The 10,104-nt window shown below is 35.6% G+C and overlaps 1 protein-coding gene across 1 annotated transcript; it reads right to left on the reverse strand.

The window, feature by feature from the left end:
- Positions 1–1,263: 1,263 nt before the first annotated feature.
- LOC108974953 (protein late bloomer-like) lies at positions 1,264–3,583 on the reverse strand. The gene is made up of 5 exons (XM_018943092.1): positions 3,524–3,583; positions 3,256–3,429; positions 1,768–1,923; positions 1,495–1,689; positions 1,264–1,373 (listed from the first exon to the last, which is right to left on the reverse strand). Exons 1-5 carry the CDS (start codon positions 3,581–3,583, stop codon positions 1,293–1,295), a joined length of 666 nt encoding a protein of 221 aa, XP_018798637.1. The 3' UTR covers positions 1,264–1,292.
- Between the last annotated feature and the right edge of the window lie 6,521 nt (positions 3,584–10,104).

The raw sequence follows: 10,104 nt of genomic DNA on the forward strand, positions 1-10,104 counted from the left end.
CCGTGCACTCAACCATCTTCTACTACTGAATCAGTGGACTTCACGTGATCCCAGTAAGGTCAACCATCAATATTTGTGCCGCTGCGAGAACTTCGTAGCCTAAAGTGGAACTTAAGAGACCCTTTAAAGTACTTGTAGCAGGTAATTGTCCTTAGCAAGATTTTCTCGGGGCAATTGTAGGAACTCTGACTACTTGCTAGGCATTTTTTTTCCTATTTTCACCCCTTTCAAACAAGGAAATGTAATCCTCTTGATAGATATAATACCTTCAGCGCGCCTAGTGAATTGGACTAGATATTACCGCAAGATTAAGAAATTTGGTAGGCTTAAACCCTTCACCGGATCTTTTGTATGAGTTCTCTTAGTCTTAACGGCCGCCTTCTGCCAATGTGGATGACAGATTCATAAGAGTTTTGTTGGAATTAAGCTCTATAGCTCCCTCTTTTATTTATATCTTTTATAATTTTATCTTTAGGGAATGCAAATCTGATATTAYTTATAAAACWRTATTATRTATACATACATATATTACCTATATTATGCACAGAATTAAAGAACKCTTATATCATATTGAATATTTCGCAAGAGATGGAAATATGTAGTTTCTTCGAGCTGGAAGTAATGTTGTGGTAAGAGATTTTTTAAATGAAGAACACCAATGTCAAATTAAGAAAATGTTATGTTATATACTGCTGCGAACTTTATCCAGGTTTTGAACCCATTCCCACTACACTCATCTAATACTCACACCATAAAAGTAGCTTCTTTAAAACTTTCACGTGCCAATTTATTGAAATCAAATCTCCAATTACGTGTCTACGTATATGTATGTATATACTTTGGTATACCTGTTTATTACTTCTTTAATATTATATATAATCTAACATTGTACATTGGCATACTACGTAAAATCGGGTGTATATTTGTATAAAAAAAATATTATAAAAAGCTTTCCACCAAATACTTATATTATAATACATATTATTATGCAACATGTGTACAACAACAATTCGATTTTCATATGCTGAACAAATGAACTAATCAAATTTGTGTTACAAACGGGTAACCCTGGAATGGCAGAATTGTTTTCTCCAATAGCAGAGCTTTACTGCAGGGCTTCCAGCTGCGAACCAGATTTAATTATTTTTCTATATATATTTTTTTTTCGTTTTGAGAGTTTATGGTCACTTAGTGAATAATTTCAGGTATCCAATGAATTCATCATTTTCAAACAATTATTTTATCTACTTATGTGTTAATAAACGCACACTTGAAGCTTTTCCTGTAGATCATTAGTTGTCTACGAATTGATCTCTTCTTCTTTTATGGCGTATAGTAATACCCATTAGCCCAGAGAAGAACAAAGCAAGTACCTTAAGAAAAGAAAAATAATAATTCTCAYATAATTCGTTCGTGTAAAATGTATATATTAATAACAGTTTACAGAACTTTCTTCTGATATTGGCACAACTTCATCGACCTTAAAATACTCACCTCAAAACCAAATAGCGTCAGTTTTATCGCCAATCCAGTGCTGCCACTCTTTCGGGCCATCTCTTGTAGCACCGTGAGACAGCTCTCTGTATACAGATCACTTTCGGTACCAGAAAAGTTTCGGTAACAGTTTCTCGGTATGCGTTTATCCAATTTGACATAATCCGCTTTACCCAATCTACCACAGCATTTGTACTGGAAAGGAAATTAAAATATACATATTTAGTGGAAAAGTACTACTATCTAGGTCTTTATATATTATTGAGAGGCAACCTGTTGCTCMACTTGTGCAATTTCGGCAGCATTTAATGTGACATTACTCCATAATTGATCCAAATGATCAGTTGTGTTCTGAACGTAGTCGGTGAYGCCGGCAACAGTGATCAAATAAATTTGGAATATGACTAAGATCAACATACATATTACRTACTAGAAGAGAGAAGAAGATAGAAAATAGTTAACTCTTTCACTCTCTAACAAGAAAATACAAATATTTTGTTTATTAATTTTAAAGCTTCTACTTTGTTTTGGATAGCAGCTTATCTCACACTTATCCATAGTATTTAATTGGAACAAATTCAATATACTTAAATAAAAATAGATTCTTAGACACCTCAGGGAAAGTGTCTTTAAATATAAGCTCTTAATTGTAAGCGCCGTTTACTTTTTCTTTTTTTTTTCAGATAAAAATTCAAATCACGCCTCGAAGTATTTAAACAGTATTTGGTTTCAGAAATTTTGTACAATATTGCATGCTCTTCRAAAAAGCTATTAATAAAAATACGCCAGAGACATTAAAATTTACACCCAAGATTGAATGAAAAAGCTTTGTAGGAACCAAAAATTGTCCAACCTATGACCAAATGTGTGAACCCCTGCAACTATAATCAATGTCAATGTCTAAGATATAATATATAATTAAGATTCAGAAAGAATACATTCTTGATAATAGTATCTCTGTGTATCAAAAATGGGTTCAATCGGGTCAAATATACCTAATATAAAAATTTTTGAACTTCCAGGTGAGTTTATCCTAATCGATGAATGCATGATTTATATATAGAATATATGAAATTGCGAGGGCATCAATTTTGGAAACACTAAAAMGTCACGCACAAGTCATAACAGGGGACAGGTCTGGGAAATATTGTAGCTGCGGCATCGTCAATGTTTGTTGTGTACCAAATATAAATAAATGCCCACTTTTTTCTTCTCAAAATCAAAGAAACAAAATAAAAAAAGAAAAATGGCTGAAAATAATCAAACTTCAACCGATAAAACTTTTTTTTTTTTTTGGGAGCATTAATTTACTAACTATTTTTTCAAGTTGTTAGAAGAGAGATTTTACGTCGTCTACCTATTTTCTAGTAAACGGCCGATAACCATTCCGTTACAACTAATATTTCAGACTTTCTTAGAGGTGTCTAAGAACCTATTTCTAGAGTACCGAGCGAAAAAATACCCACTTTACAACTTATAGCTACCCTCCCTATAGCTTCTTACAACAAACAATAGTGCTACAAAAGCATAAAACTTAAGATGTCTTGAATTACGTCAGAACCTTTTGCGAAAAGATATTTTAATAAGATCCTTGCATAAATATTTATGATAATATAGATTACCACTCATCAAAACATTCTGCCACTTTTAAAATAATAAAAAAGTTTAATATAATATTGCATTACTGTAGAATATAACCTCATCGTAAACGAGTTTACGATTTGAWAAGTTAAGGTTAGCCAGCCACAAATGCATACTTACACTCCACGTTAGCCCCAACGACTCGCGACACAGACCAAAGCAACCCAAGAATGATGTTAGCACGACAAACGAACCAATAAATATTTGTATTACGATCGAAATGTGTTGCATAGTTCCAGGCGTTGAGGTGTTCAACTCATAAACGGAAAGCGCAATTAAGCCAATGCCAAGCAGCTGTGTAACAAAAGAGAGTTAAGCAATCATTAGTCGAAACCACACACACTCTACAGTTAGTGGAGGAARTTATAATAAGGTTACTCATACGCACCGGCAGCAATGTGTTGACAACAGCCAGCACGGCTTTTAATAAGGAGATTTTCAATGCCATTGTTAATTATAGTACAAAAATTATGAACTGTTATTGAAATTGCGTATATTTCGTTTGTTTTCGTGACAGCACTTTTAAGTGCTCCACCGAAGCGCCTTTCGTTTAATTTAGTTGGTGGAAATTTCGTTATGCGTTTTCATTTGTGGTGATATTTGTGCGTTCAAATGTTTTGTTGTCTAACTAAAATCAATATATTGTATGTGTGTCTGAATGCAATGTTTGTTTATAAGCATGCATTTTTTATTGTTTAGAAAATAATACTTTCTATTCTTCAATCACTTAAATCAACTGAAAACTTTTCACAAGCAAATTAATTAACACATTTAATTATCGCTTGTACGCTCATTCAAAATTTTAATTAATTTATATTATTTTCACTTTAATCAACAGYTTTCTCTACACACGCAACACACTTCCTGCACAAACCGTTGTCCGCTTACAACTAAACTGTCAATTTGTCAACACTTTCGCTGAACTGCTTCACTTTCGTCCGCTTGGTTAGCTCACACTACGGCAGACAGCCCACCATAGGGCGCCCACAGCTAAGGAAGCACTTTATGCCGTATTTCCGCTTTAATATTTTTTTTGACGCACACATTCAAACAAATAATTGCTGACTAGCCCTTATTTTCCATGCTAAAGCAGCTTTCAATTCAATAAACTGCGTCTRAAATATGCTTGTCTTATTTGTCATAGTTGTTATTGTAATCAGCTTTTCGTTTCTTTTTGGTCAACAATTCCTTTCGCTTGTTTTCAATATCCTGCCACAAACATTCAAGCATATACACACATACAAGCATGTGTGTGAATGGAAAATTCATTCACGTTTCACTCTACTAATGATGTCATGGTTTAAGCTTCGAAYCAGTTGGCGGACGTCATATTCCACTCGTTGTGGGCGCCTGTGAGCTTTTGCAATGCAGTTCGTAAAATTTTATCACTAAACTGTTGATTGGTCGTTCGTTGTTATGGAAATTCGAAGAATTTCGAAATAAGTTTTGAAAGTTTCTATGTCTGCTGTTTTTAATGAAATAGTTTAAAATAAATCTTGTACTTTTTCGATTTATATATAAATGATAGTATCTAAAAATGAACTAATTACTTATAATGTTTTTGGTTTCTTCAACCTTCGTTATTTTAGAAATTTAGTTCGTAATCTGTGAGATATCTTAATGAAATGCATTGAAATTTGTATATTTTGAAGCATTTCTAAAATATATAAATATATGTTTTTTTTTTTTATTTTGAGGCAAGATGTTTAGAAATATAGTTTCTTTATATAAGAATTGTTATACYTTTAAAATAATTGAGATGTTAGCGATCCTATCTTTTAAGTTGAATCGAACTGGGCAAAGTGTGCTCAATTTTATTTAATAGATTCAGTAGCTTAAGAGTTCACCATGGAAAAAACGAGACAAGCTATACATATATGTATATAAATACATTGTGTAAAAAAAGTACCTGGAAATTGTAATTAAATTCCCCAGGTAAATTGTATTTAAAAGAAATATATTTCGCTAGTTGGTAAGAATGTCCTCCATTACTATCCAAATATGAGCAGGAGCTTTCAACCACTTTTTTTACAGCAACTACTTAAGCGAGTACACCTCAGCTATACGGTGATTCAGTTTTATCAAAAGCACATGCCATGAATGGTACAAAGCCTTCAMGGAGTGCCGTGAGATCAGCGAAAAAATGCCTCGCTCTGGACGATCTGATGAAAATATTAAAGAAGTGAAGCATATCATGCTTGAAAATCGTCAAGAGTGTTGGACTAATGGCAAGAGCGCTAGACGTTTCTCGCGAGTTCATTCGAATGATTTTGGTGGATATTTCGGGTATMAAACGCATTTTTGCTCGACTCGTCCTGATAAAGCTAATTTTTTTTTTCAAAAATAGTACTCTAAACAGGATTACTTTGACTTGCTTGGCCGTGCGAATTCCAATCTCACACTTTTGGAGAGCATTATCACTGCCGATGGGACATGATGAGTTTGACATGCAAACAAGTCAACAATCATCGAAATGGAGGGAATAAGAAGAGCCAAAATCAAAAAATCCATGCAAAAGCCCTCTCAAAAATCAAGATGATGGTAATTGTTTTTTCTGATTTTCGTGGTTTGGAGCATCATGAACTTGTTCCGGAGCAAAAGGCGGTCAATAGAAAAATTCATGGATTTTACACGATTATAATGTATCATTATCGATTGTGTTTTAAAGCCAAAAACACAATAAACACCATCGATTAACCACAGTATTCAATAGATTTAGCTCCGTATAATTTTTTCTTATTTCCCAAACTGAAACATCTGCTGCGGTGAAACCGTTTTCAGTCGATCGAAGAGATAAAACAAGAGTCCCTGAAGGAGTGCCAACCTAAAACCTGCTATTAAAAATGGAATATTTTTCTTAACGAAATAACAGAAACCCGCTCTTATTATGTTTCTCATGCAGTTTTTTTAAATGTATAGTTTATCGATGAGACAATAGTATTTTCGGAGTTGAGCTTTTTAATAGCTTTTATTTGGTTCAGTTCAATTTGCAATGCCATTTCATAATGAACAGACCTACTTCGACGCAGCAACAACATTTGTARGTCATGCAAATTTATTACCAAAATAATGGTTCGGTTCGCGCGACACATGACGCGCTGTTTCGAATATTCGGTCGGCATATTCGACCAGCTGAGTCGGTGATTCAAGCAACGGCTCGTTACTGTAGAAATACTGCCCCAAATGCGTTAACGTCTGTGAAGCAATGCTTTCCCACTACCAGAATGACATGAAACGTGATATTACTAGCGATGAATATTGAATCTATGCCTACGACCCGGAAACAGACGATCAATCGGGCRAATATCGTGGCAAAGCTGAGCCGAAGCCGAAAAAACCATGTTCCAGTTTAAGTTATGTTAACAGTTTTTGTCGATTATTGAGCTGGAGCTTAGTCCGAATTTCTCCCGAACGGCCAAGCTGTCAACAATGAATACTATACAATGAACAGACAACTCTTGATTTTTGCAACACGATAATGCACCGTTGTTTACTGCATTGATTCTACATGTGGTTTTCGCCAAATTTCCAACCAATATCGTGCGCAGCCACCGTACTCGCCTGATTTAGCTTCGTGTGACTTCTGGCTATTCCGCAAATTCAAACAACCGCTTTGGTGAAACCGTTTTGAGTCAACTGAAGCCATTTAACGTGAAGCGCTACACGTATTGAAGTTATTCCGRAAATTCACTTTAATAATAGTTTTGAGGATTGGAAAAAACGTGAACGCAAGAGTATTGGGGTCAAAGGCGACGACATAGAWTTTAGAGAATAAATTAAGAATTTTAAAATTATGCAAAAKGKCTTACTATTTYTTRCTCATAGTCTTGACATGAAGTTTYTTGTACGGAGRGATGTTCTAGAAAAAATTTACAAATACTATTACCGTAGGAGGATTTTTTTTTAAATTAGTTCAAATATAATATATAATGCATATAAATTTGTTTTACTGTTCTTTSCGATTAAATCTAACCATTTAAGCTGACTCACTCCCCATCTGCCACRAACAACAAAGAAGAGTACACAAATGCAAACGCCCTGAATGCTCAATTATGTGCAACTACAATTCATTCGATTTATTTCAATTTTTAAGGTTGACTCCGTGCGCCAGACAGTTGCCGCGCTTCTAATCATCACTTGATTAGCGACGATATTTCGCATTCAATTTATGTGTGTCACTTACAAAGACGAATACACTCACACACTTACCTACATAGAAAAACAAAAAAACAAAAAAACATAGAAATGAATGAAGCGAAAGTTCAAGGCGAGTGTGCGTCATCGCAATCCAGAGCTCTTATAATCAACAAGTGGCTCCGACATTGTCTCCAACATTCTTGCGGCCGCTCTAACAWACAATATACAAACGTACATACATACACATGACATATATTAGAAGTTGTCTTGTTCGCGGCGCATTGTGCAAAAAGCATTTCGTCTCGCATAAGTGCACCTAAACTGTAGTGGATACGCACACACTCACACACTTTCTGCTCTTAAAATGGGCCATATTGTTGTGCAATCAAATCCTTATTTCTCGTGACATTGTTTAGGTTATGGTCTCGCTCAACAGTGATTCCCTTCAAAGCTTCAAAGCTCCCTTAACAACCAGTGGTTCATTAACTATGTCAGTAACAAGTGGCACTGCTGGAGTGGAAGACTTGAATTTCATCTTTAATTCATTTTAGTTAAGAATTATTGTTTTCAAAGATGTCCTTCATTTCATACAGGAAATGTTTCAGAAAAAAGTTTATACCACAAATCTTGAAATTAACTCTCAATTTTCCAATYCAAGTACTACTATAACTACTAATGGTTTTTTTATCTGAGTCCACAAATTTTTGTCATGTTTGTCTAAAATCCCAACGCCTGTAGCAAACTGCTCTCMTTAYAGTGTACAACTCAAMTCTACTTCAGTTGAAATATTACAATTTAATCTTGTCGCTAACACTCAAAAGCTACGAAGTTGACGGAAGAGATCCGTTAACTTTTTTAACAAAAAAACAGCATACTTCTTGGAATGGAAGTAATTTATGAATTTTTAACACAACGTTTTCAGAAAATACTATTACCACCATAACCTTTTCTCCTTTGGTACTCAAATGAATTGAAGTTTACTTGTTTTAACTTTAGTTCATTTGGCTTGAGTTGTACCTAATTTAATCTTATACAATAGGCTTACGCCTCTGCGAGGTAAATCAATGCAATCTGAGGATATTGTGAATGTGTTTACAAATGRGCACTAAAATTTACTACAAAAGTTCGGAGTCAGTGACCTCAACTTTAAGAGCGTCGAATTTATGGTCGCCATAATCATCCTGTCAGATCAATAATTGARMGTTTAGTGGAAACATTTTAMTTAACAGGCACAGTACAAAATGTTCCCGTGCCAGCGAGACAAAGAAGTGCCSGTAGTGTCGAGAATATTTTTGGCGCTAGCACACCAATTGAGGAAGACCCAAGTCTTTCAYACGTCGTTCTCAAGTGTTGGGCATMTCTGTGACGTCGTTGTGGCGAATTTTGCGAAAATATCTTGGCCTACATCCTTACAAGATCAAATTGACGCAGGAACTGAACCGCTTGGCCACCAGAATCGTCTTGGGTGATAAGGCTAAATGGCTGCRTCACTAAGCAAAATATGCMTTATTAGTTAGGCARCAATCCACACGTGCTCTATGAGTCACCATTACATCCCGAAAAACCTACGRTCTGCCGCACSAAATATGATCCAKCGGCGTCTYTGGGCCGTATTTCTTCCGTGATGATCAACATCGGCTCRTTATTGTAAATGGGAATCGCTACCTCTCAATGATCGWATATTTTYKACCTGAATCGGRTGATRTRKACTTRGGMAATATKTATTTCCAACAGGAMGGCACYACMAGCCACATTGRGAATGTCAARTTTGGGAAACGTGTTATCTTACGAAATGRCCCAGTCAATTGGCCACCTRGCTCYTGCGATTTGAMACCGTTAAACTATTTGATGTKRGTCTACGTGAACTCCGTAAGAATAATGAACATRAAATTGCAGCAGTATCAGCCGATTTATGCTTAAAATGGTTTTAGCGTTTGGTGGCCATGAAAAAAAAAACGGGTTTCCATTGACATCGAATGTACTTTCACAGGAACAAATAATTTCATTGTTATCTGAAATTGTCCCAACCCACCCAATTTTCTTGCTGACTATATCCTGCTTTTACACTTTTTGAAGTGGCTGATTTAGTAACTCCCGAAAATTCCGCGGGCCCTTCTTACGCTTGGCAACAATCTTCATCGACTARTACTTCATCTTTAAAGTCTTTTGTCCGCCCAGGATGTTGGTGGCAGATTCAGGGGGGACACACCTTTTTTTTGGAACCACCTTTGGTCGACGTCAAGAATAAACATAATGAGCGACTATCATACCCGAAACTGAGTGGCCACCGATCCCGATTTTTACATGAAAATTTTGTTCAACGATGAAGCTAACTTTTGGTTGAATGAATAAAATAATCAMACATAAAGTTGCGTTTGAAGTTATCCTCAAAAAGTCACTGTTTGGAGTGTCTATGAACACTTGAATTCATTTATCCATATTTCTTCAAATATGAAGCCAACCATAAATGTACAGTCAATGGGCAACACTATAGTGCCATGCTTAATAATTTCTTCGTGCCTTTGGTGGATGTTAATGTGGACAACCTTTGGTTCCACCAAGGCGACATCGAAGGCCATACCAACGCCAACGAAACAATCAATTGAAATACACTTTTTGTGAGTGGTTTATCTCGCGTCGTGAGCCTGTTGATATTCTCTAAGATCGTGCGATTTAAAACGGTTACGTGAAGTTGCTTGTCTATGCAGATAAGCGCGGGACGATAGATGCTTTGCAAGAGAATATTCGACGAGTTATTGCCTTTACAACTGCTGGTCACAAATACAACTGAAACAATTCGTTTGTCACAACCACCAACAACCCCACTGTGGA

Source organism: Bactrocera latifrons, unplaced genomic scaffold (assembly GCF_001853355.1).
Source record: "Bactrocera latifrons isolate USDA-ARS-PBARC rearing strain unplaced genomic scaffold, ASM185335v1 scaffold_113, whole genome shotgun sequence".
Classification (NCBI taxonomy): domain Eukaryota; kingdom Metazoa; phylum Arthropoda; class Insecta; order Diptera; family Tephritidae; genus Bactrocera; species Bactrocera latifrons.